This window comes from Vulpes vulpes, chromosome 12, assembly GCF_048418805.1.
Source record: "Vulpes vulpes isolate BD-2025 chromosome 12, VulVul3, whole genome shotgun sequence".
Classification (NCBI taxonomy): Eukaryota; Metazoa; Chordata; class Mammalia; order Carnivora; family Canidae; genus Vulpes; species Vulpes vulpes.
Genome location: NC_132791.1, coordinates 48,649,728 through 48,675,435, shown reverse-complemented (window position 1 = coordinate 48,675,435; position 25,708 = coordinate 48,649,728). Strand labels below are relative to the sequence as shown.

The following is a 25,708-nucleotide window of genomic DNA, read 5'->3' as shown; positions in this document are numbered from 1 at the left end:
TTTGTGTTTTCACATTTTTTGTTTGAATTCCAAATTTAACAAATTCATTAAGACAGAACTTACAAAATAGGAAAAACAACTGAAAATTAAACATCATTCAGGCCCCTTGGAACCTTGCACAGGAATGGCAGTGGAGCTGTGTAACTAGTGTACAGCTAAGAAAAGCTTTGTAAGAAATGAATTCAAGGGACATTAGATACTGTAAAACTTCCTTAATATAAAATAAAGCGTCATGCCTTAGGAGGTGAGTGGGTAACAAATTTGTTCTGGAAACGATAAAGGAAGGCTAGGCCCTGAGCTCAGAATAATCCATGGCATCTACAGTTCAAATTTAGTACAGTGGACATCATAGTCATAGCATATTAGCTCCTACTGAATACACATACCCAGGCCTGAAACCTTCCAAGAACACAGCAAGAATGATTCCCTTTACCTTGTCTAAATAGCTGAAGGCTGAAAAGAACCATTTTGTTGAAGATAAACAGGGAGGAGAAAAATAACTACATCAAAAATACTTATTACAACAGACTAGCTTGAAGTGAGTTTATTCTTGTCTATATAGTCACAAAACATAACACGCCTAAATGTTCATGAAATTATCTGTTAATCCTGCCTCCTTACTTTGCTTTAGGAAAAAAAAAAAGCTAACGCTATAGGCTTTTTTGCCATCAATGGGGTTCCACACAAAGTAAGACCCTTTTTGTCCCTTTCATTCAACTAGTAAGTTCCTTCCTATCAAAAGTTTCTAGGAAGAGTCCTTAAAATGTTTTGGAAGAATGTCCCCACAGAGCAAGAACGAATTACAACTTCATTCTGTTCAAATCTTGCCTCTTCTAGCATAGTCATGTTCAGTAAGTCCAAGAATGATGAGGTCATATCTATCCAGTGCCCCGACCTTCCTGGGGTATCCAGTGCCTCTACTGCCTGCAGGGTAGAATGGCACACTTTTCTCCCTTCCATGCCTCTCTAAAGAAATCTCACTCCCAGCAGCATTAAAACTTTGTAAGCCTTGCCTGTGCTAAAGTGCTGTCAAAGGGATGTCTTTTAGAGGGGGAAAAAGGTCTGGGAAGAAGGCCAAGATCCGTAGCCAGGCTCTGAACAGAAGGGAAACAGAAGTGCTTCTAACTGGCAAAAGACAATGTCTGTTGCTGCCAGGATTCTTCCATCAGTCTACACCAAAGGTGATTCTATAAACTGTCCCCAAGGAGCTGTATCCATCTGTACAAACAAAAAACCAAGGTTCTTGGAAGAGCAGACATGGCCGTTCCTTACACAGAGGTAAGGCTTAACATGGGGTCTAGTAATGTGCTGGCTTGAAAGTAGCCAACTATGGTGTGACTGAAGATAGGTTGAGTGGAGAAACTCTGCGTGTGGGAGTATTGTTCGCAGATAAGGAAGCAGGGAGGAAAAAGGGAGCAGGCATCTCAGTAGACGGAGTCTCGCCTTGGTTCCGAAGTTGTAGGATTTGCCGGAGCAAGGCCTTCCCTTCTTCCCGGGTCTGAAATAGTCAGGCGAATGTTTCAAAATATATCCAAGGCTATTTTCAAAAACAAGTTCTAAAATGCTGATACGAAAGTTTCATAGGTCCAGGTACCCTTTCCACTTGGCTTTTCACCCTCAGATCACAGTAAAGATTATATGGTTGAGCTTAAAATCCAAACCCTTTAGTAAAGAACTGCTACTCACGTCATTGAATGCACAACATTTCTGGGCACAAGTTGAAGCTTCATCCCACAGCTTGCACTTAAAATAGTACTGGGCCAAATAGCGGAAAGCAGTGCTCTCCTCCAGGTGCTCCACTATCTCCTAGACAGAGAAAGCAGGAGTGACTGAGGTGGTCAGAATGAGATAAACTACCCAATTCTCATGCTCATGACACATACCCCACAGGAATAGATATCTTGGATATATTTGATGTAACACTGGGCAGCTTGTTCTGACTCAGTCAACTGTTCATGAAGCCTACAAAATAAATTGGTCTGTAAGTACAAACTGGATCTCAAAGTGTGCTAGTGATAAAGTTAAAGCACATGATGCACCATACCAGAGAAGCCAACAGAAATAACAGCATTTCACTCACTTTGCCAGTTTCACCAGAGCCATTTTCTCCACATCTCCCACAGCGTAAGCTCTCCAATAACACTGTCAAAACAATAAACTGGTCACTTTGATGGTTGTCCCATGTGCCATGACCTACCACATAAAGGGTCAAGTCCTCCAAGCCGTGCCTGAAATGTGGATTTGCAGAATGCAAAGCATTTTGCCTAGACTGATATTCCCACTGATGATGTCAACACTGCTTTGCTTTTTTAGCCTATCCGCCTATAAATACTTAAGACTTTTGCCTGTAGACAGATCAAAATGAAGGACGATTAGAGCACAGAGGGCCCAACCCTTCATCCAAACTGCTGATTTCCACTCAAATTTTCCAGGACCCAACTGCAGGTACCTTTTTGGCTTCCACTAGTTGATTGAGTTTCTCATAACATTCTCCTAAAGCAACCAGCATACGAGAATCATTGGGCCTAAAAAAAGAGAGGAACAGTCTAAGCAAAGACTTTAAAAAAAAGTCCTCCCCACTATTTCAAATCTATACAGTAATTATCTTTAATCTCATATTTCACATAATTATATATTTTGTGTTCATAACTATACTATTTTTTTAAAGATTTTATTTATTTATTCATGAAAGACAGAGACACAGGCAGAGGGATAATAGCAATCAAAAGGTAAAGTATCAGCTCTTCTCATAACAAACGCATCATTAACTGGTCAGACTTACCGAAGCTGATGCGCCCGTCTATAATAATAAAGGCAATAAAATGGCATCTTAAGGATTTCATAGGTCTGTCCAAGCCCATACCAGGCTCTGTAGTCTCGTTTATTGACCTCAATGGCGTGTCTAAGAAATGGAAGAGAAACTGTTAAGAGGGCAGAGTCAAGGTTAGCAACTTGTAGGTTCAAGAGAGGTTCTGAACATCACAATAATCCCCTCCACCTCACCCCTCAAGTAGAAACTCACCGATAAGCCTGAATAGCAGCAGATGTGTTCTTCATTTCCATGTATTCATGTCCCATCAGTGTCCAGGCCCCAAGATACCGAGGATTCAATTTCAGGGCTCTCTGGAAATATAAGGCTGCTTTCTCATGTTGAGAACGCAAACTATAATAATTCCCTGATAGAAAAATTAAAAGAAAACAAACATATGAATAACTAGACAGATAAAAATAAAAGTCCACTAAAATAGCATTCCACAGCGCAGGCATGAAACTCTAACCCATTCCCCCAAAGCATTTGCTGAAAAGCCAATTTGTACATAAAGGGAACATCATCATTCCAACATCATCTACGAAAGGGAAATATAGTGCATCTATCACACATTCTGGCTTAAAAAGAAAAAAAGGTTTCCCTAACACTTCAAAGTTTTTCTTCATTTCATCTGGATATTGCATTTATCCACATTTTCTTAACGAAGGATAGGAAATTTCTACAGTATGCTTTAGATTGGTAGTTTTCAAGCTATATTCCTAGGTTTCTAAAGAAGTACCTCAAGGGATAAAAAGGCAGAGCCCTGAGCTCCTCTTTCCCACAAGAATCAAAGGTCTATTAGCAGTGGTCTTGAAAAGAATAAGTGAAAGCTTCTAGGTTGTGTAAAAGATTTTATTTGCAGGAAGAGTATAGAAACCATCTGTCTATGTCAACTGGTAAATGGATAAATAAAATGTATACATCCAAACAAAGTAATACTAGTCAACATTAAAAAAGGAAAGAACTAGGGGATCCCTGGGTGGCTTAGCAGTTTAGCGCCTGCCTTTGGCCCAGGGCGCGATCCTGGAGTCCCAGGATTGAGTCCCGCGTCAGGCTCCCGGCATGGAGCCTGCTTCTCCCTCTGACTGTGTCTCTGCCTCTCTCTCTCTCTATGTCTATCATGAATAAATAAATAAATAAATAAATAAATAATATTTAAAAAAATTAAAAAATTTTTAAAAAAAGGAAAGAACTACTGATACATGCCACAACACAGGTAACCTCAAAAACAGCTAAGTGAAAGAAGCCAGACAATAAGATTAAATATTGCACAATTCCATTTATGTGAAATTTTCTAGAAAAGGCAAAACACAGTTAGTTAGAAGGCAAATCTGTGCGTGCTGGAGGATGCAAGGGGGGCCGACAATAAACACACTCAAGGGAACTTCCAAGGGTACCAGAATATTATAAACTGGTTTTATGACTATGGTTATACAAAAAATCATTGAACTGTAAACTTAAAGTTGGTAAATTTTATGGTATATAAATTATACCTCAATAAAGCTGTTTTTTTCAATAACGCTATTTTTAGAAAAAGAATAAATTACTTTTTAAAAAAAGAATGACTGGATAGATAAAATGGACAAATTTCTGGTTATAAAATAAATAAGTCACAGAATGCAAAGTACAGCATAGGGAATATAGTTAATAATTCTGTAAAAACTTTGTATGGTGACTACACTTATCATGGTGTCCAGTATTACACAGAATTGTCAAATCACTATGCTGTACACCTGAAACTAATATAACATTATGCTTCAATAATTATTTAAAAACCGCATAAATCCTGTTTCAAATATAGCTATGAAGCAGAACGTTTCTAATACTAAGAAGGAGAAAATAAACTAAATGGTCATTAGCTGGGAGTAGGGAAAGGGAAGGAGTGAAAGCTATATATCTATCAACATGGTACATTTCTAGGCCAAAATACTAGGCCCCACCCAGAAAAAAGGATATAGCCCGATATAAGCCCTAGCAGCTAAAGGAGTGAGGACAATGGAGAAATTAAAGAAGTCAGAACAGGCCAGGTTTAGAACAAAGATCAATAGATAAGATTTTTGGGGGATCCCTGGGTGGCACAGCAGTTTGGCGCCTGCCTTTGGCCCAGGGCGCGATCCTGGAGACCTGGGATCGAATCCCACATTGGGCTCCCGGTGCATGGAGCCTGCTTCTCCCTCTGCCTGTGTCTCTGCCTCTCTCTCTCTCTCTCTCTGTGACTATCATGAAAGAAAAGAAGAAAAGAAAAGAAAGAAAAGAAAAGAAAAGAAAAGAAAAGAAAAGAAAAGAAAAAAGAAAGAATGAAAGAAAGAAAGAAAAAGATTTTTTGTTTTTAATCTCATTTGGGAGAGCTAAAATACAACGAATGGTTACAACATGCTGGGCAACCTACTCTGTTATAAGTGCTTTCTAGGCATTAATTTATCTAATCCTTGTGACAATTATCTGAGAGAAGGATCTACTGTTAACCCTTTACCAATGAGAAAACTATAGCATAGACAGGTTAGGTCCAAAGTTAACTAACTACTAGTTAGTAGTAGAACCAAGATTTATTTTTTTATTTTTTATTTTTTAAAGATTTATTTATTTATTCATGAGAGGCACAGAAAGAGAGGCAGAGACACAGGCAGAGGGAGAAGCAGGTTCCATGCAGGGAGCCTGATATGGGACTCAATCCCAGGACCCCAGGATCAGACCCTGAGCCGAAGATGCTCAACCACTGAGCCATCCAGGCATCCCAGTATATGCTCTCTTATATATACATAAAGTGCTGCCTATCAGGGATTGGGACTCCAGAAAAGACACAGAAGGAAACAATCAATTCACATCATAAGAGCAGAAGCAAGGATTAAACAGGAGAATCCTGGCACCACTCTATTCATAAGAGGGTTCATTCTCTCTCAAGTCCTCAGTTTTTCTTTCCATCTTTCTTTCTCCTTTTAATTCCTCTAAATTTTTAGGCTACAACGTATAAACTGAAGTATATTTTTTGTCATAAACTAATATTCTTTATTTTGTACTTTTAAGGTAGGTGGGTTGAATTCAACAGTTACTGATCATATGTCAGGCACTGTGCTAGGCATTTATAGATAATGGTGAGAAAAGAAAAAACAGTTCATTAAGGAGTTCACCTCAAGAGGCACCTGGATGACTCACTTGATTAAGCGTGTGCCTTTAGCTCAGGTCATGATCTCAGGATCCTGGGAATCAAGCCTCACACATCAGGCTCCCTGCTCAGCAGGGAGTCTGCTTCTCCTTCTCCCCCTTGCTCATGCTCTCTTGCTATCTCTCTCTCTCAAATAAATAGATAAAAAAAAAAGTTCACATCAAATGATTAAAAAATAGTAAACTTCTGAATCATTACTCCTCAAGCATATGTCTCCTTTGATTTTAATTGGCTTTAAGAGGTGAAAAAAAAAAGATCATTCTTCATGTCCCCGATCTGTTTCCTTTCTTCGTGCGCAGGGCACTGTTACTCATCGGTTACCCAGTTGGCATTTCCTATTTGTTTTATTTCCTAAATATCTTCTTAAAGATTTTATTTATTTATTAGACACACAGAGAGAGAGAGAGAGAGAGAGAGAGAGAGAGGCAGAGACACAGGCAGAGGGAGAAGCAGGCTCCATGCAGGAAGCCTGACGTGGGACTTGATCCAGGAGCCTCCAGGATCACGCCCTGGGCTGAAGGCAGCACTAAACCGCTAAGCCACGGGGGGGCCGGGGGGGGCCTATTTCCTAAATACCTTTTAAGTCCAACAGCCTCTCTCCATCCCTCCTGCCAATACTTTAGTGTAGGCTCTCATCATCCCTAGACTGGATAATTGCAAAAGTCTCCTAGCTGGTCTTCCTGCTTCTAGTCTTTGTCTTTTTCTAACCCTCCCAGCACATTGTCTCCAGTCATCATCTGAAAATGAAAACCAAACTTTCTGGTTTATTAATTAATTAATTTATTTATGATAGTCACAGAGAGAGAGAGAGAGAGAGAGAGAGAGAGGCAGAGACACAGGCAGAGGGAGAACCAGGTTCCATGCACTGGGTGCCCGATGTGGGATTCGATCCCGGGTCTCCAGGATCGCGCCCTGGGCCAAAGGCAGGCGCTAAACCGCTGCGCCATCCAGGGATCCCCAACTTTCTGGTTTAAAATCCTTCAGAAGACTCCTATTTCCTTCAAAATAATAATGTTCAGCAAGGCATAAAACACTCTTCAAGAGGGGCACCTGGGTGGCTCAGTGGTTGAGCCTGCCTTCAGCTCAGGTTGTGATCCTGGGGTCCTGGGATCAAGTCCCACATCAGGCTCCCTGCAGGGAGTCTGCTTCTCCCTCTATGTCTCTGTCTCTCTCTGTGTGTCTCTCATGAATAAATAAAATCTTAAACTTTAAAAAGAAAGAAAAGAAAAAAAAACTTCAAGATTTGGCCCCCTTTTGAACATTCCTACCTCCCAGACCATGCTTCCAGATGTGCAGCTACTTTAGGCACAATGCCTGTTTCACACTTCAGGGCTTCTGCAATGCAATGCCTTTCCCAAGTCAATCCTTTACCTCCCCTACTGAACTCTTTCACTTCTGCCCAGCCTTCAAGCACTACCTCCTCAAGATTTCCCTAATCATAGGCTAGATTAGATATCTTTCCTATGTACTCTCTTAGTATCTTTGGTTTACATCAATTCTAACACTCAACCCATTGCATTATAGTTATTAGTTTATTAGTCTTGTCCTCAGCAGGCAATTAGCATAGGTACTACAATATACGGCACAGTGTCTGGCACTCAAGCTCAAAAGATGTTTTCTGAATAAAAGAGAGCTCTGCCTTCATCTTAATGGACTTTACTGAAAATATCATTTATTCTTACCCTCACCTATGCTCCAATAGGCCCTATTTTTTTTTTAATGCTTATTTCCCATACTGAACTACAACTTCCTCAAGAGCTAGAAATATTGAATTGGTGGACTGAAATTCTACCAGTTTATTAAGAACTTCCTAAAAAAAAAAAAAAAAAAAAAGAACTTCCTGACCTAAAGAGATATGAATGTATGATCTCAATGTGGTGTCATCAAACACCAAGCAACAGACATCTCTCTTTCACTTCCAGGGAACCTAGGCTTTCAATCACAAACAACCAAGCTTACTTTTATCCAAAAGTGGCCACTGATGTGTTTATGTCAAGTGATCAGGTCACAACTAGTGTGAAAGAGCACATAGGATCATGGATGATTCATCAACCACTAGATGATTCTAACCCCAAGAGTTGGCAATATTTGCATACGTTTTTGGTTGCCACAACTAGTGGAAGGGGGTTGCTGACATCTAGTGGGTAGAGGAGAGGCATACTGCTAACACCCTACAATGGACAGGACAGCTCCCCACGAAAAATTATCAGCCCAAAAATGTCAATAGTACAAAGACTGAAATAAATACCCTTACACAGAGAAACAGGGACTCTCATCTCCTTTCAGAGGTATGGAAATTCTAAAAAACTTTTTAGTAATAATAAGGTATAAAATATACCTTACACAGAGAAACAGGGACTCTCATCTCCTTTCAGAGGTCTGGAAATTCTAAAAAACTTTTTAGTAATAATAAGGTATAAAATAATAAAATATACACTCTTTTGAACCACCCTTCACTGTTAAGAATATATTGCAAAGAAATAGTTGCATAAATATGCAAAAACAAATGTACACATACAAAGATGGTTCTTGAAACTATTTTTACATATTAACAAACAGTGGCTACAACTTAATAGACATATGATTACATGAAAATGATGGCACATTGGACGCCTAGGTGGCTCAGTGGTAGAGTGTCTGCCTTTGCCTCAAGTCATGATCACAGGGTCCTGGGATCGAGTTTCATCTCAGGCTCCCTGCAGGGAACCTGCTTCTCCCTCTGCCTATGTCTCTGCCCCTCTCTCTGTGTCTCTCATTAACAAATAAATAAAATCTTTAAAAAAAATGATGGCAGATCAATGTAATTAAATGCTAAATAGGCATCAAAAATAATATAAATCTGGATATACTAAATAAAAAGATGAAAAAGATATACTGTTAAGTTTTAAAAAAAAAGAGGAAGTTATAAACCAGTGTGTATAATGGCACACTTTTTGCAAGCAAATTATACACACACATGCACCCACACACACATTTTTAGTATTCACACAGAAAAATATCCTGGAGGGATGCCTGGGTGGCTCAGCAGTTAACCATCTGCCTTTGGCTCAAGTCATGATCCTGGAGTTCCAGGATCAAGTTCCACATCAGGCTCCCTGCATGGAGCCTGCTTCTCCCTCTGCCTGTGTCTCTGCCTCTCTCTTTGTCTCTCATGAATAAACAAATAAAAAAAAAAAAAAAAAAAAAGCAAGAAAAATATCCTAGAGTCATGCTCACCAATCTCAGGTAGGATTATACCCAGATTTTTACATTCTATAGTATATAATTTTGTTATCCTTGATGCTTTTATACTGCCGTTATTTTTGCACTTGCATTACTTGCAATAAAAATAAATCTTTTTTTCCTTTTCTTTTTTTTTTGTGAGCAGCAAAGCAAAGTTTATTGATAGTACAAAGGTCCTGAAGAGGGAGGGGACCCAATAAAAATAAATCTTTAAAGAAAAAAGTAGTGACTCTTACCAATTACACAGCATGTCTCTACACGATACTTATCTATCTCACAGAGGTTGTGAGCCAGGTAACTCAACTCAGATTTCATGCTCTGAAAGAAAAGAGAAAGACAATCTAAGCATGAGTGAGGAACCCCCTAAATAATTTTTCTCATAGCTAATGCAACTCAGTGACAATCCAACCCAGGAGATTAAAGCACAAAAGAGCTTGGTCAAGTGCAAGCAAAGGAAGCAGCTCACCCTGACATAAAGAAGGTTGGAGAATGTGTCCATATTTTCAATCCTGTAAGGATCTTGTTTCCTCAGCTCATTAAAAATAGAAAGGGCTTTGTCAATATCTGTAGAAAGAAGATAAGAAAGGTTAGAAAACAACATAGTGCTACCTTTAGGATTTGATGGTATTTCATTGTCCTTATTCACTCACCTCTGATATTGTGATAGGCAACTGCAATTTGGGAAACAATATATGAGCTCTTAGAGAAGCCCACATCAATGAGATTCTGATACTTTTGCAGAGCCTCCTCTATCAACTGCAACTCTGTGTATATATGAGCCAGAAAAAACTCTTTCATCCAGGTGTCTGGCAAAGACAGGAACTTCAGCTGGCAGCAGGAGAGAGAGGGACACACTTAATATACTTTGACCTCTCTCCCAAATGAACATCAAGGAACTATCTTTAATGTCAAAAGAAACTTATCACCAAAACATTATGAGATCATCTAAAAATGAACACAGGGTAATTTAATTAAGTGAATAGGACTCACAAGCACAACTGGGAGGAATGATCTAGTTGAGGAAGACTTCAAAGAAAAGCTAGGATTTCAAGTGAGTCTTAGAGGATGAATAGAACTTGAAAAGGAGAGGATAAGAAGAAAAGACAACATTCTAGGCAGGGCAACAACATAAAGAGAGGCAAAACAATACTGATGAGTGTGTATGAATAGGGTGAAGAAACTAGCTTAGTTTGAAGGGGAGGCTATGTGCTCAAAAGTAGTGCAAAAATAAGAGTAAACTGGTAGGGCAGGTCCTATGGTGCAACAGGAAGTGGGATGTGATAGGAAGCCACTACAATATTTAGCAAGAGAATGACACGATGACATGGGTGTTTTAAGGGTAAGTTTGAAAACAGTATACATGAAGGCTTGGGAATGAGAATGTACAAATGGAAAAGCTAGATAGAAAAGTAGCTATTAATTACAAGTAATCCAAATCCAAGATGAAAACCAAGATGGCAAAGAAAACCAAGAGAAAGAGATGCGTACAAGAAGAAAACCATGGCGAGGTCTGGCAACTGATAATAAAAGGAGATTAAGAGACAGAGAACAAATATGACTATGAGGTATCCTGGTGTCTTGAGAAACAGTGATGCTATCAAGAGCGCCTCTTAAGCTGGGAGGAAGAAAGAATTCAGCAGGCAAGATCAGAAACTTGGTTTTGCATATTTAGAGTTCAGAGATAAAAACAAACTTTCAATGAAAGTTTAGTAGGCATTTAGAGATAACAAATAGGAGTAAACTAAGATAAGATTTCAGACACAGATTTAGCAGCATATAAATCATTACTGGGGGAAATCAACCAGCTTTTGGCTATTTAAAACCAACAATGAAGCTTTATTATCAATTCCATTAACTACTGAAGTATGGCAAAAAAAACTCAATAGAATGTCCTCTAACAATGACTAATAAAATGACTAAATTTTATAAAGCTATTTCATATATATTATTGCATTAATTAACAAATCTATAAATCTCCACAGAGTCCTAGGACAGCACAGAAGAGACCTTAAAAATGTTAACACAATCCGTGGTATCAGAGAAACCTTTCCTATGGCATCTTTGGAATGAGGAAACAAAATATACTAACATATAGCCTATACAACAAGTTACAGTAAAACTTGAATGCGAAACATTAAATAAAGAGAAGATACTCTAATATAACTACACACTAATCCAACAGCAACTTCCAGACAAGAGCCAGACATGGGTCTTTCAAATGAAGACTGAAATTCCCACAGTGGAAGACATTAGAGAAGGAGTAAAGACCTAGCTACAAGCAAAGGTTTAGCAAACCTCTCTCCTCCCATCCCATTACAGAATTACATAAGACTTGGAGCAGAGGATCTTTCACATAAATTTCTCAATTTACCATCTCTTTGTCTGTAATCAAGTTACAGAGTTCTAGCCAGGCTCCCCAGTGCAAAGGCAAAACATGAGTAGCCTCCACAAACACATCAATGGCCTCTTTTACCAGGTCCAGTTTTCGAAGCACCACACCATATCTAAGAAGGAAAGAAACAATCACAGGAGAAGTTAATGTTTCTTAACACCTCCCCTTCTATTTAGATGAAAATGTTATAGAAAAATCCAAATTACTCTAATGCTTACAGATAAAGGCCAAATCCATCAAGTTCCCGAGCCTGGTGTTTTTTGCTGAGCTCCACTCTCAGTTCTCTAAGTGCCTCATTTTTTACTTGTCCTTTCTCCAAGGGACCTGGGAAACAAAATCTCAGATCTAAGGAAAGACTAACAACGTTCATTTCATAGGCCTAGACATTCCCTTTGGCATCAACCAAAGTTACACCTGGAACCTCCAGCAAATACTCAGAAGTGGCCAATAACATCTTAACACAATCCATTTACTTTGTCCCAGAAATTACACCCGATAACTGGTCTGCAGTCATATTTTGTTAGTCCCACAGAGGGTTTTCGTTTTTTGTTTTTTTTTTTTAAGATTTATTTATTTATTTTAGACTGAGAGAGAGAAAAAGAGTGCAAGCAGGGGAGGAAGGAAGAGGGGAAAGAGAGAGAATCTCAAGCAGACTCTTAGCTGAGCGTACAGCTTATAGTAGGGCTCAACTTCATGACCCTGAGATCATGACCCAAGCCAAAATCAAGAGTCAGATGCCCAACCGACTGAGCAACCTAGATACCCCAGGCCCACAGAGGTTTTTAAAAACTTGAAATACTTATCAATGTTTAAAAATTAAAGCTTCAACTAAAAACCTGAATTTCCAGCTTCAGGTTCCAAAGAATGGGGTAGAGCTGAGGGAAGAAAGCCTTGACAACACTAGGCCTGCATTTCCTTAAGGCAGTCCTCAGCTGGAAGTATGTAACAAGCAGGAAGTTGTGCTCCCCAATCTGCAACAGTCCTCCTAGGTCCACTTCACAAGTTTCTATTACCTGTCTGGCTCAGATAGGCATTTAAGTGTGCAACCCCTACTTTAATCCAAGAGGTAAGGGAAAGAAATTCATACCTAGGCTATCAACTGTTTCATCATCCTTCTTCTTTTCTCCAGACTGAGAAATATAAAAGAGAAAAAAAGAAAATCAACATAAAGGTCTTTTCTGTTTATTTTGAAACTCATTCTAAAACTAGCAACCTGATTCCAGCTAACAGGCCTAAGTCCAACCAAAATGGCAATTACTACTAATCACTACTCTTGTTTTTTTATTTTTTTAAAGATTTACTTATTTTAGAGAGAGAGGGAGAGAAAGTCAGAGAAAGAGTAGGGGGAGAGAAAAAAAAAAAAACATATTGTCAAGGCACTTGGGTGGTTCAGTCAGTTAAGCATTTGCCTTTGGCTCAGATCATGATCCCAAAGTCCCGATATTGAGCCCGACATCTGGCTCCCTGCTCAGTAGGGAGTCGACTCCTCTCTCTGACCCTCCACTACTGCTCTCTTTCTCTTTCAAATAAATAAAATATTTTTAAAAAGGAAAGAAACATTTTGTTTAAAAAGAAAAACTATGAAAAAAAAAAAAAAAGAAAAACTATGTAGTGTCAATTTTGTTTAAAGATTTTATTTTTTTAAGTAATCACGATACCCAAAGCGGGGCTCAAACTCATGACCCCGACATCAAGTCACATGTTCCACTGACTGAACCAGCCAGGCACCCCTAGTAATATTTTTAATATTTTCTTTTATATTGTCACTTTTTAACTTTATGATACCTTCTTTATTACTGTTAAGTATTTATAAAGTACATTTAACAAGTAGACTACTTGTTAAATGTATTCCTCTTGGTATTAAATATGGATGCTTCAATAAAAGCAGAATGACATCTTAAAATCGCCCTCACCAGATATCTGGAATACATGTATAGGAAATAGGCTTTCTTGCTATTGCAGCCATGCAGGAAATGTGCTGCTCGATCATATTCTTTAACATCAAAGTAGGCTTTGGCCAGGGTGTAAGCATCCATATCCTGGGCATCCTCCTAGAAGAGACACAAGTTTATGTAAGTGTTACAGAATAAGACAACAAAAAATCATTTTCAAGAAGCATATTCATTAATTTCAAGATGTAAGCAATAGTATTTTCTCCCTCCCAAAAACCTAGCATATATATGTGTACACATATATAGATTTACATAGACAAAAAAAAAAGATTTACATATACATATATATGTAAGTTACTTTTGTATATTATTTTATTACAAACTAAGGTCATGGAACTTTTTTTCAAAATAAAAAGTTGGGGAAAAAAATAAACTTTAAAAAACTAAACCAAGATGGGATGCCTGGGTGGCTCAGTGGTTGAGCATCTGCCTTTGGCTCAGGTCATGTGATCTGGGGATCCTGGGATGGAGTCTCGCATTAGGCTCCTCGCAGGGAGCCTGCTTCTTCCTCTGCCTATGTCTCTGCCTCTCTCTGTGTCCCTTATGAATATATAAATTAAATCTTAAAATAAATAAATAAATAAACAAACAAACAAACCAGGACACTAAGAAACGTGTATTATTTCTTTAAATGCAGTGGGAAGTTGCATAGGCTTTAGTGTTAGGAACCTGAATTCAAATTCCATTTCCTTGATTTCCTAGTTTCATGACATTAGCAGGTAAGTTACTTAGTTTCTCTGAGAATTCATTTCTTCATCAGTAAAATGGAGCAAGTAGTAGAAATTTGATGAGGAAAAAGTAGAAAAATCATGGAGAATGTCTAGCATTAATATCAGACATTTGCTTCCTCTTCTAGGTTTTCAAAATGTACAAAAAATGCAATAAACTGTCCAATTACTTTTATTTTTTATACTTCAAAAGGTTGTGACATGTTAGTATTGCAAAAAGCATAAGACACAGACATACTTCTTTATGTAAATAAATGATGCACATTTAAGTTTAAAAACCATACAATCCCCCCAAATTCTAGGGGTAAGTTGATTAAAACTTTAATAACTTCATTCTCCTCTTCCTTCTTGCCCCAATTATTACCAGAACAAAACTAGAGCCAAAACGTATTCAGTGTTTTCTTCATTGGAGTAACAAGTCTTAAATGTGCCCTTTCAGCCTAGGAGTCTAGTGGCCTTTTTCACATTCACTCATCATTTTCTTATACCACTCCCCACCCCACCCCCGCCCACATGTGCATTATACCTTTTGGGGTAGTAAATATTCAGTCTTTAAGTGTATGCGTTTGGGGGGGGGGGTGTCAAGAAATGGCATCTTCAGGAAAAACAATGGATTACGATGAAAATCATTCAGACTACACAGACTATATAAAAATGCCTGCTCTATAGATCACACATAAAATATATTCATATCTCATTTGCTTTTCTCAATATCCCCTTAAAGTACATACTATTATTATCTGCATTTCACAGATGAAAAAACTGTGGCTGAAGATATTATGTAAGTTGCCAAAAGTCACTAGTGTAGCTGAGATTTGAACCCAGAGCTACGTGAATCAAAGCCAGTTTCGCACTGCTGTTGAAACCTCTGATTCTTCTCCTCGTTGAGAACATTGTCGGGGCTGGGCTACGAAACCTCAAAAGGCTGAAATCTTAAGCAAGGGTTATTTACTAATTCTCTCCAGCTTAAGTAAAGCACCACCAAATCTTTACAAAGATCAACAAAACCACACAAAATCGCTTAGAACACTCAGCTCCTTGAATACTTGAATTCCCTCCACAAACATTCCTGCCAAGCAGGATGCTCTCCCATCCAGCGACGGGACACTCGGTAACCCTTCGGGGTTGCGGAGGAGCGCTCGCAGTGACGGGAGTCCTCACCTCTGTAATAGGCGGCGGTGGCTGCAGCTCCGCCAGAGGCAAGGCGGGGAGGGAAAAGGCCAACTCCGCGGACCTGGAACACCCAAACTGTATTAGCTCCAGAGCCCCAAAGGCCAAGGATCCAAGCCCAGCCCCTTCCGACCCCGACAGCTCACCATTTGCTACTATGCAGTAGGCCCCGCTCCCGCGTAAGGCCTGCGATGAGTAGCAGCTGCTTCTTAATTTCTCGCAAATTTGAGAAATCGCTGCTCGATGACAAGACCGGCACCACCGCAGCAGTCACAGCCACCGGGACTACAGACGGACTCGCAGCCATTTTCCCGTCTCGCCACTCCAGCCAATCAGCAGCGATATTACTAGCGGTCCGTCGGCACCAAAAAAGTCTGCCGGTTATTGGTAGGCTTCTGCTCTAGGATACCCAATAAGATGTATTATTCCTCGTAACGTCACCAAGAGGTGGGGAAAGATAAGACAATTCCATCCCTGATTGGTCAAGAGCTACCGGGGCGGGAAAGTTAGAACTAGAAAGGATGGAGGGAGAAGAAAAAAAAAAAAAGTCTACGTCTCTGGGCGGGGCAAAGAGGGAAGAGTGACTGGGAATAGGGACAGAAAGGGTGCAAGGGAGAGTGGCCCTGCATCTTAGTGGTGATGTGGTTGGTCTGTGGCGGATTCTGTGCTCCTGGACGACGAAATGATGTGCGTCTAGCAAGGTTGCCCTTTATCCTCTGGATTTTTCTTTGAGTAAGAGGATGTATGGCCATAGGTGGAGAATCATTCCTCTTCATCCGCCCCAGAGGCGTAAGGATTGTTAACATTTTTTGAGGCTTTACCCTGTAACAGGTTCTGTACTTTTACAAGTATAGTCTAGTTTAACCTTTAAAGTAGCTCTGTGGGGGATCCCTGGGTGGCTCAGCGGTTGGGCGCCTGCCTTCGGCCCAGGAGTCCCGCATCGGGCTCCCTGCATGGAGCCTGCTTCTCCCTCTGCCTGTGTCTCTGCCTCTCTCTCTCTCTCTCTCTCTCTCTCTTTCTCTGTCTCTCATGAATAAATAAATAAAATCTTTTTTAAATCACATTATATCATACCTATGTATATATATACTGAATATGTAGGATGAAATGTAATTGTTTATGGCTTTATAGGTAGTCAAATAATGCTTTCATGACTTGTTTAGAATTCTTGCCTTTTTCCCTTTAAAATACCACATTTTTTACAATAGTGTATGGTTTTATAATTTATTATAACTTTTTAAATAATAAGAAAATAGAGAAGATTTCAAAATGCTTTTGGCAAGTTCTTACCTACAAACAACACATTTTGAGTGGAACCAGTCTTTTTGTCCCACTAAATGAAAAGCTAAACTGTGATACATTTTTTAAACTATTTAAAGCCACAGTTGTTCTAGAAGTATTGTTTTGTATTATGGTTTGTTTGTTTGTTTGTTTGTTTTTAAGATTTTACTTACTTATTAGAGAGAGAGAGAGCCCAAGCAGGAGGAGCAGGAGATGCAGGACTTGACCCCAGGACCCTGGGATCATGATCTGAGCTGAAGGAAGATCCTTAACTGACTGAGCCACCCAGGCGCCCCTGTAGCTTTCTATTTTATAATGCATTTTTTTCTGTTACAAAAATAATGTATGGTCAATGTGGAAAACTTGAATAAAGTAACTATAAAGAGGGATCCCTGGGTGGCGCAGCGGTTTGGCGCCTGCCTTTGGCCCAGGGCGCGATCCTGGAGACCCGGGATCGAATCCCACATCGGGCTCCCGGTGCATGGAGCCTGCTTCTCCCTCTGCCTATGTCTCTGCCCCTCTCTCTCTCTCTGTGACTATCGTAAAATAAAAAAATAAAATAAAATAAAATAAAAAAAAAAAAGAGAAAAAAGTAACTATAAAGAATAATACACCACTACACACCTATACCAGAATGGCCAAAATCCAGAACACTGACAACACTAAAGGACGTAGAGCAATAAAATTCTCATTCATTGCTGCTGGAATGCAAAATATAAAACCACTTTGGAAGATAGTTGGGCAGTTCCTTACAAAATGTACTGTACACTTACTACACAATCCAGCAGTCGTGCAACCAAGAGATTGGAAAACTTATATCCACAACACAGAAACTTGTTTATAGCAGCTTTATTCATAATTACCAAAACTTGAAAACAATCCAGATGTGCTTTGGTAGGTGAATGAATGGATAAACTGATACATCCAGATGATGGCATATTATTCAGCACTAAAAGGAAACGAGCTATATGGCATGAAAAGACACAAAGGAAACTTGAAAGCGTTTTACTAAGTGGAAGGGAGTCATCTGAAAAAGCTACATTTGCATGATTCCAACTATATAACATTCTGAAAAAGGCAAAACAATGGAGATAGGGAAAAGATTAATGGTTTCTAATTTAAAAAAAATTTTTTTATTTATTTATGATAGTCACACACAGAGAGAGTAGAGAGAGAGAGAGAGAGAGGCAGAGACATAGGCAGAGGGAGAAGCAGGCTCCATGCACCGGGAGCCCGACGTGGGATTTGATCCCGGATCTCCAGGATCATGCCCTGGGCCAAAGGCAGGCGCTAAACCGCTGCGCCACCCAGGATCCCAGATTAATGGTTTCTAAGGGGTGGGGGGGAGAGAGGGATGAATAGGCATAATACAGAGGATTTTTAGGACAGTAAAACACCCTGTATGATACTGTAATGCTGAATACCTGTCATTGTATGCTTGTCTGAACCCATGGACAACACCAAGAGTAAGTCCTAAAGTAAACCATATGCTTCAGGTGACAATGATGTGTCACTGTAGGTTCACTAGTTGTGCACCACTCTGGTGGGGAATATTGATAATAGGGAAACTGTGCATGTGAGGTAGGGAGTATATAGGAAATCTCTGTAACTTCCACTCAATTTTGCTGTAAAGCTAAGCCACACTCAAAACATGAAGTCTATTAAATAAATAAATGAATAAATAGAATATTATCATATTAACTCCTACATAAAAGAAATCATTGGATTCTATATTTTGTCATCCATCTGTGTACATAGCTTCATAATATCTTGCCCACATTTGTCACCTAATTCACTATTAGCATTTTCTCCACATTTATAAATATTCTTCCCAGGGCACCTGGCTGGCTTAGCCAGTAGATCATGCAACTCTTGATCTCAGAGTTGTAATATCGAGCCCCACGTTGGGTATAGAGATTATTGAAAAATAGAGCAAATAGAACCTTTGGTGTGTCTGGGTGGCTCAGTCAGTGGGGTGTTTGCCTTCAGCTGGGGTCATGGTCTGGAGGTCCTGGGATTGAGCCTCACATGGAGCTCCTTGCTCAAGGCTACTTCTCCCTCTCTGTTTTCCCCTCTACCCCCTCCTGTGCACTCTTTCTCTCTCTCAAATAAATCAATACAATCTTCAAAACAAAATTTTTAAAAATTAAAAAATAAGAATAAATTAAAATAAAACCTTTAAAAAATTTCTTCTCCATCATATCCTTAAAAGTTGCATGGTAATCCACTATGTATATTTATCATAACCATACATAACCAGTCACTGTGTTGGACTTTTATCTTATAATCATAATTTTATAGCCATAATTTTATTTTTAAATTTTGTTCTAAACATTTTATTTATTTATTCATGAGACACAGAGAGAGAGGCAGAGACACAGGCAGAGGGAGGGGAAGCAGGCTCCATGCAGGGAGCCCGATGTGGGACTAGATTGATCCTGGTAATCCAGGATCAGGCCCTGAACCAAAGGCAAACACTCAACTGCTGAGCCACCCAGGCTTATTACTGATTTCTTATTACTGATTTCTTATTGTTTTAAACCATGATACATTGAGCATCATCGTGCACAAAGAGTTTCTTTCTTTAATATTTAGGGTTATTTCCACAGGATAGATTCCTTGAAATAACAGTGGGGTTTTTTTTGTTTGTTTGTTTTTGTTTTTAAGTGCAATGATTTAGGGAAAGTTACTTTCATATGAAGATAATCATATTTTTTTAAGATTTCATTTATTTATTCATGAGAGACACAGAGAGAGAGAGAGAGAGGCAGAGACACAGGCAGAGGGAGAAGCAGGCTCCATGCCGGGAGCCCAGTATGGGACTTGATCCTAGGACTCCAGGATCACACCCTGGGCTGAAGGCGGTGCTAAACCCGATAATCATATATTCTTGATTAGAATGCAAAATTCAAATGACTTTTAAAAATAACAGCTTTATTGAGATAAAATCCATATGCCACATGGTTTACCCATTTAATGTGTACAGTTTAGGGGTTTTTTTGTTTTGTTTTGTTTTTAATTTATTTATTCATGAGAGACACAGAGAGAGAGGCAGAGACACAGGCAGAGAGAGAAGCAGGTTGCCTGCAAGGAGCCCAATGCAAGACTTGCTCCCAGACCCCAAGATCATAACCTGAGCCGAAGGCAAACACTCAGCCAGACGTCCCAGTTCAGTGGTTTTAAATCTATTTACATAGTTGTGCAACCATCACTACTCTCTAATTCCAGAACATTTTCATCACCCCAACAGGAAACCCCATATCTGTTAGCAACCACTTCCCATTATCCCTACCTCCCAGACCCTCACTGTATTGTCTCTTTGTAATGTTGCTTTCTGAAAACCCAGAAATTGCTTGATGTGCTAGATAAGATTTTTTATTAGATGAATGCAATTCACAGCAATGTTGAAGAGTACCTTAAGGGCACATTTGCAGAGCTATCATGTGTAAGCTCATTAACTAGTATTTCAACATCAAGGTGGCTTATGCTTTAACTATTATCCATTGTGGGTACGTTTTTAATGTATATATGACTCAGAATAAAACACTACAATAGTCAAAAGCACCTCAGAGCTTCCAGTGCTCAACTGAGTAAGAAACTGTTTCATGTTCATCTGACCACCAGGAGCCAGCTCACATTCCTTTCTTTTAGTCAAGACTCAAAACTGTTCCTTTTTTCTTTTAAAGATTTTATTTAGTTACTTGGAGTGAGAGAGCAAGAGAGAGAGAGAGGAGTGTAAGCAGAGGGAGGGGCCAAGGGAGAGGGACAAGCCAGCTCCATGCTGAGCACAGAGCCGGCCTTCGGCCTTCGGGTTGATCCCACAGACTCTGAGGTCATGACCTGAACACAAACCAAGACTTGGATGCTCAACCAAATAAGCCAACCAGGCACCCTTACACTTTTTTTTTTTTAAAGGATTTTATTTATTTATTTAAAACAGATTGGAGAGAAAAGCAGAAGGGGAGAGAATATGAAGCTGACTCCATGCTGAGAGCCCAACATGGAGCTCCATCTCAATATGCTAAAAACATGACCTGGGCAGAAACCAAGAGTCAGATGCTTAACACACTGAGTCACCCAGGAGCCCCAAAACTGTTCCTTTTTTCAAAAGGAAAATACTTAAATAACTGTCTTATTTGTGAAATGATTAAAAAGTGAAAGCCATCATCATTATTTTTAAGATGTGGACCCTAGAACACCGTTGTGACCCCCTGAACTCCACTTCCTTGCCCCTCCAACACCACCAATCTCGGCCTAATTCAAAGGTATTTCATTTACAAATTGACATTAGACATGCTTTTACCTTCCTTCTCTCCTCCCCAGAGTTGGAATGGTGGCAGTAAAACACTTCTTTATTGGGAATATCATTTACTATTATATCATTTAGTCATTTAGTCATGTCCTTTAGCTTGGTCATTGATAAAATGAGGAACATAATAATTTCTGCTATTCAGTTGGAGTGAGAAACCATAATCCATGTAATATACTTTGAATTTTTGGGGTGCCTGAGTGGCTCAGCCAGTTAAACATCTGCTTCCTGCTCAGCGAGGAGCCTGCTTCTCCCTCTTCCTTTCCCCCCTCTCCCTGCTTGTGCTCTTTCTCTCTCTGTGTCAAATAAATAAATAAATAAAATCGTTTAAAAAATTATATATATATACGTGGGTATATATATATACATACTTAGAATTTTTAACATACATGTTTTGCATAAATGTAAGCTATTCTTTTTTTATTTTTATTTTTTAATTTTATGTTTTTAGGTAATCTCTACAACCAATGGGGGGCTTGAACTCACAACCCTTAGATCGAGTTGCACACTCCCCTGACTGAGCCAGCCAAGCACCCCAAATGTAAGCTATTCTTGAACAGTTACTCTTTGCTGGGATCTTTACGTATCTGATCACCAATCTTTGTGACAACCCTGCAAAACAGGTATCATTTACCCTATTTTACAGAGTAGAGATACAGACTCAGCATCATACGAAGCAACAAGTTCTGTCTAATTAAAACCCATATTCTTGGGCAGCCCGGGTGGCTCAGTGGTTTGGCGCCGCCTTCAGCCCAGGGCCTGATTGAGTCCCATGTCAGGCTCCCTGCATGGAGCCTGCTTCTTCCTCTGCCTGTGTCTCTGTCTCTGTCTCTCTCTGTCTCTCTGTCTCTCTCTCTCTCTGTGTCTCTCATGAATAAATAAATAAAATCTTTAAAAAAATCATATTCTTTTTTTTAAATCATATTCTTTAACTACATTTTCATAATGATAAAAAATTACTTCATTTTGTTTTTCAAGAAGTACAAAGGTAGAGAAGGAGGGAGGTGTTGAAGCAGAAGGAAAGGGAGACAGAATCTTAAGCAAGATCCATGCCCAGTATGGAGCTCGATGTGAGGCTCCACTCACGACCCTCAGATCACAACCTGAGCTGAAATCAAGAGTCAGATGCTTAACTGACTGAGCACCCAGGCGCCCTCAAAATAAATTCATCTTATTTGCATGGTTTACCATTTACAAATCATTTTCAAAAGTTATTTTATCAAATCCTGTGAAGTAGACCTCTTTTTTATTTTTTTAAAATATTTTATTTATTTATTTATTCATGAGAGACACACAGAGAGAGGCAGAGATACAGGCAGAGGGAGAATCAGGCTCCCTGTGGAGAGCCCGATGCAGGACTTGATCCCAAGACCCCAGGATCACTACCTGAGCCGAAGGGAGACACACAACCACTGAGCCACCCAGGTGCCCCCATGGGTGTTTCTTTTAATATTATTCTTTAAACTGTACTTATATACTGTATGCCGTGTACAAGCACACTTATGTACTATATGTGATATCAACATATGTTTCACAATTAAGAATTCGAAGAAGGAAACCTGAGTGGTTCAGCAGTTGAGTTTCTGCCTTTCGCTTAGGGCATGGTCCCGGAGTCCCAGGATCCAGTCCCACATTGGGCTCCCTGCATAAAGTCTGCTTCTCCCTCTGCCTATGTTTCTGCCTCTCTCTGTGTGTCTCTCACGAATAAATAAATAAGATCTTTAAAAAAAAAAAAAGAAAGAATTCCAAGAAGAATAAGAAGTTGCTAAACACATTGAAACCCTAAATACAATAATCCCACGCTTGTTACCTAAGACAGCTTCAGTAACATCTTCATCTACTCACATGCTGTCCCCCTTACAGCTCTCCTCCTGCTTTGGAGTGTGTGCCCTGGTGAAGGATGACACACCTGAGGCCTCGCCTGGAAAAATCTAGTGCCTGCCCTGCTGTGATGTGGGCTCTGGCCAACAGATGGGGCCATTTCTCCCTACACTCTCTTCAAACTGCTCATGCAGAAAAGCTGTTGTTCAAAGTTGCGTGGTCCAGGGATAGGAGGACTGTGGCCATCGCCAGACACCAGAGGCTAGAGCAGGGCCAGGGAATGACTACTGCCAAGAATTGATTACATCTAAACCTGGTGAGGATTGGAGATGCCTGGGTAGCTCAGCGGCTTAGCGCCACCTTCAGTCCAGGGTGTGATCCCAGAGACCCGGGTCCGCATTGGGCTCCCTGCATGGATCCTGCTTCTCCCTCTGCCTCTCTCTCTCTGTATCTCTCATGAATAAATAAATAAAATCTTTAATAATAATAATAATAATAATAATAAACTGGGTGAGGACTGAAAGAACAGTCAATTCCAGCCCAGTTTGGCCCTATCAACATTATGGGCCAGATAACTCTTTGTTGGAGCTGGGGGAGGGCTGTCTTGTGCACTGTGAGATATTTAGTGTCTATGGCTTTCACCCACCAGATGCTAGTAGCACGCCCCTACCTCCAGCTGTGACAATCCAAACTGTCACAAACATTGCCAAATGACCTGGGCACGCAGGGGCCCAAATCATTCCTAGTTGAGAACCACTGGTTCACATCCAGTAGTGGTGTTTGGACAGTGGTTCATATAGAATGGACTCCTGGTAATCTTTGGGGAATGTACTATGCCCTGAAAACCCAGTTTCCAATGCTTTCGAGGTGTGGGAAGGCCCTTAAAATAAGGGGACTAGCAGTCCTCACTTTATGAGTAAAAAGAGCTAAGAGGGTCTCAGAGAAAAGGAGGTGGGGAGAATGAATGTGGAGTTGACTGTGACATGGGATTTTTTTTCTTATCCCTACTTTAAAGATTTAAAAAAACAAACACCTGAGGCTCAGAGAGATTAAGCAACTTGCATAAGGTCAAACACGTAGGAAGTGGGCACCTGGGTGGCTCAGCAGTTGAGTGTCTGCCTTTGACTCAGGTCGTGATCCCGGGGTCTCAGGATCAAGTCCAGGGCCTCCCCTGCAGGTTCCCTGCTATGCTATGTCTCTGCCTCTCTCTCTCTCTCTCTCTCTCTCTCTCTCTCTCTCTGTCTCTCATGAATATATAAATAAAATCTTAAAAAAAAAAAAAAAGCCAACACCTAGGAAGTGATAGAATTGAGATCTAAACCTAGGATTTATGGTACAGCTTTGGAACTCCAAGAATCTTATCTTTCATTTGTTCATTTTTTCATTCGTTCATCCATCCACGTGTTCGTTTACAACAATTCGTTAGCTTTCTTTTTTTTTTTTTAATTTTTTATTTATTTATGATAGTCACAGAGAGAGAGAGGCAGAGACACAGGCGGAGGGAGAAGCAGGCTCCATGCACCAGGAGCCTGATGTGGGATTCGATCCCGAGTCTCCAGGATCGCGCCCTGGGCCAAAGGCAGGCGCCAAACCGCTGCGCCACCCAGGGATCCCCAATTCGTTAGCTTTCACTGTGCGCCAAGCTCTGGGAATAGACTGATGAATGAGACAGTCAATCCCCACATACATGGATGTTGTCTAGTGGGGGATAAAAACGATAAACAAGGGGATCCCTGGGTGGCGCAGCGGTTTGGCGCCTGCCTTTGGCCCAGGGCGCAATCCTGGAGACCCGGGATCGAATCCCACATGGGGCTCCCGGTGCATGGAGCCTGCTTCTCCCTCTGCCTGTGTCTCTGCCTCTCTATCTCTCTCTCTCTGTGACTATCATAAATAAATAAAAAATTAAAAAAAATATTTAAAAAAAAAAACGATAAACAAGCATAGAAGGAATTATATAATAATAGTTTGGGAACTTTGTGTAGTGGCAGTATCGTAGCCAATGAGGTTTATCCAAGGCGCGATTATTGCTGATTGATAACAGTTTTGGTAAGAGTGGTGAAAGTAAAGCTCACAGAGCTGTCCATGTTGGCTTCGCTGGGTGTGTGCCCTTTTGCAATATGATTTTGCATCAAGAGGCCACACTATCTCCCTGCCCTTAAATTTGTGCTGGTCTTATGAGTTTCTTTAACCAACAGAATGCAGTGGAAGTGACTCTGTTAGGTGACCTCTGAGTCTTTGTCTCCAGGAGCCTTGTAGCTTCTACTGCCATGGTCTTATTGCCTGAAGACCCAGGGGAAACCCCAGGGTAGCCTCCTAGCCATCCCAGACCCTCCAGCTGTTCCAACTGTTCCCGTCATTCTGGCTGAGACTCCTGACATATGAGTGAGGCATCCAGTCAGCCCAACAACTAACTGATAAGCAGCTCATCCCCAGCAAGACTGAGCCCAGTCAGAATCACAGAAGCACAAAGCACATATATATGGCTGAGGGTGGTTTGTTACCCAGACAGAGAAAATCAGTTGAAAGCCCTATCCTGGTCTGGGGGTGGGGAGTGGGTTGGGGGTGGCTTCCTCAGATTCAAGCTGAGACCTGGAAAATAAGTGGGTGTCAGTCTGTGAGAAAGCGGGAGAAGAGCATCCAGGTAGCAAAGATACCAGTTTGAAGGCCTGGAGCTAAAAATAAACCGTGTATGTAAGAGGATCTAAGCAAGGAAAGGGCAATGTAAGAGGGTGTGAAGACAGAGGTAAGCCCACATGGTAAGCAGTGACAGTGAGGGGTGCTTTACTGACTATACACTGCCCATCTCCAACCCCAGGTCTAGGTTTTTAAAGATTTTTAAATTTTTATTTATTTATTTCAGA

The 25,708-nt window shown here is 40.2% G+C and overlaps 1 protein-coding gene and 1 pseudogene across 2 annotated transcripts; one reads left to right on the top strand and one right to left on the bottom strand.

Annotated features, from left to right (window-relative positions):
- Window positions 1-529: 529 nt before the first annotated feature.
- On the bottom strand, window positions 530-15,787 carry CDC23 (cell division cycle 23). 2 transcript variants are annotated; one of them, XM_026001334.2, is made up of 16 exons: window positions 15,583-15,787; window positions 15,428-15,500; window positions 13,500-13,637; window positions 12,674-12,716; window positions 11,805-11,910; window positions 11,566-11,698; window positions 9,845-10,022; window positions 9,661-9,758; window positions 9,431-9,512; window positions 3,023-3,176; window positions 2,783-2,902; window positions 2,450-2,525; window positions 2,081-2,142; window positions 1,884-1,962; window positions 1,687-1,806; window positions 530-1,498 (listed from the first exon to the last, which is right to left on the bottom strand). In XM_026001334.2, exons 1-16 carry the CDS (start codon window positions 15,741-15,743, stop codon window positions 1,328-1,330), a joined length of 1,794 nt encoding a protein of 597 aa, XP_025857119.1. In that variant the 5' UTR covers window positions 15,744-15,787; the 3' UTR covers window positions 530-1,327. The 2 variants fall into 2 exon arrangements, with proteins under 2 accessions (XP_025857119.1, XP_025857120.1); XM_026001335.2 differs by lacking the exon at window positions 15,428-15,500 and having other exon boundaries at window positions 15,583-15,770.
- A 9,030-nt stretch (window positions 15,788-24,817) lies between these two features.
- LOC112922033 (U4 spliceosomal RNA) lies at window positions 24,818-24,892 on the top strand (annotated as a pseudogene).
- The last annotated feature ends 816 nt before the right edge of the window (window positions 24,893-25,708 follow it).

Coding starts and splice junctions, on each gene's coding strand:
- CDC23 (XM_026001334.2), bottom strand. CDS start 15,743: ATGGCTGCGAGTCCGTCTGTAGTCCCGGTGGCTGTGACTGCTGCGGTG. Junction 11,911..12,673: donor TGAAACAGTTGATAGCCTAG/GTATGAATTTCT, acceptor TTTGTTTCCCAG/GTCCCTTGGAGAAAGGACAA. Junction 2,903..3,022: donor GCTGCTATTCAGGCTTATCG/GTGAGTTTCTAC, acceptor TCCATTTCTTAG/ACACGCCATTGAGGTCAATA.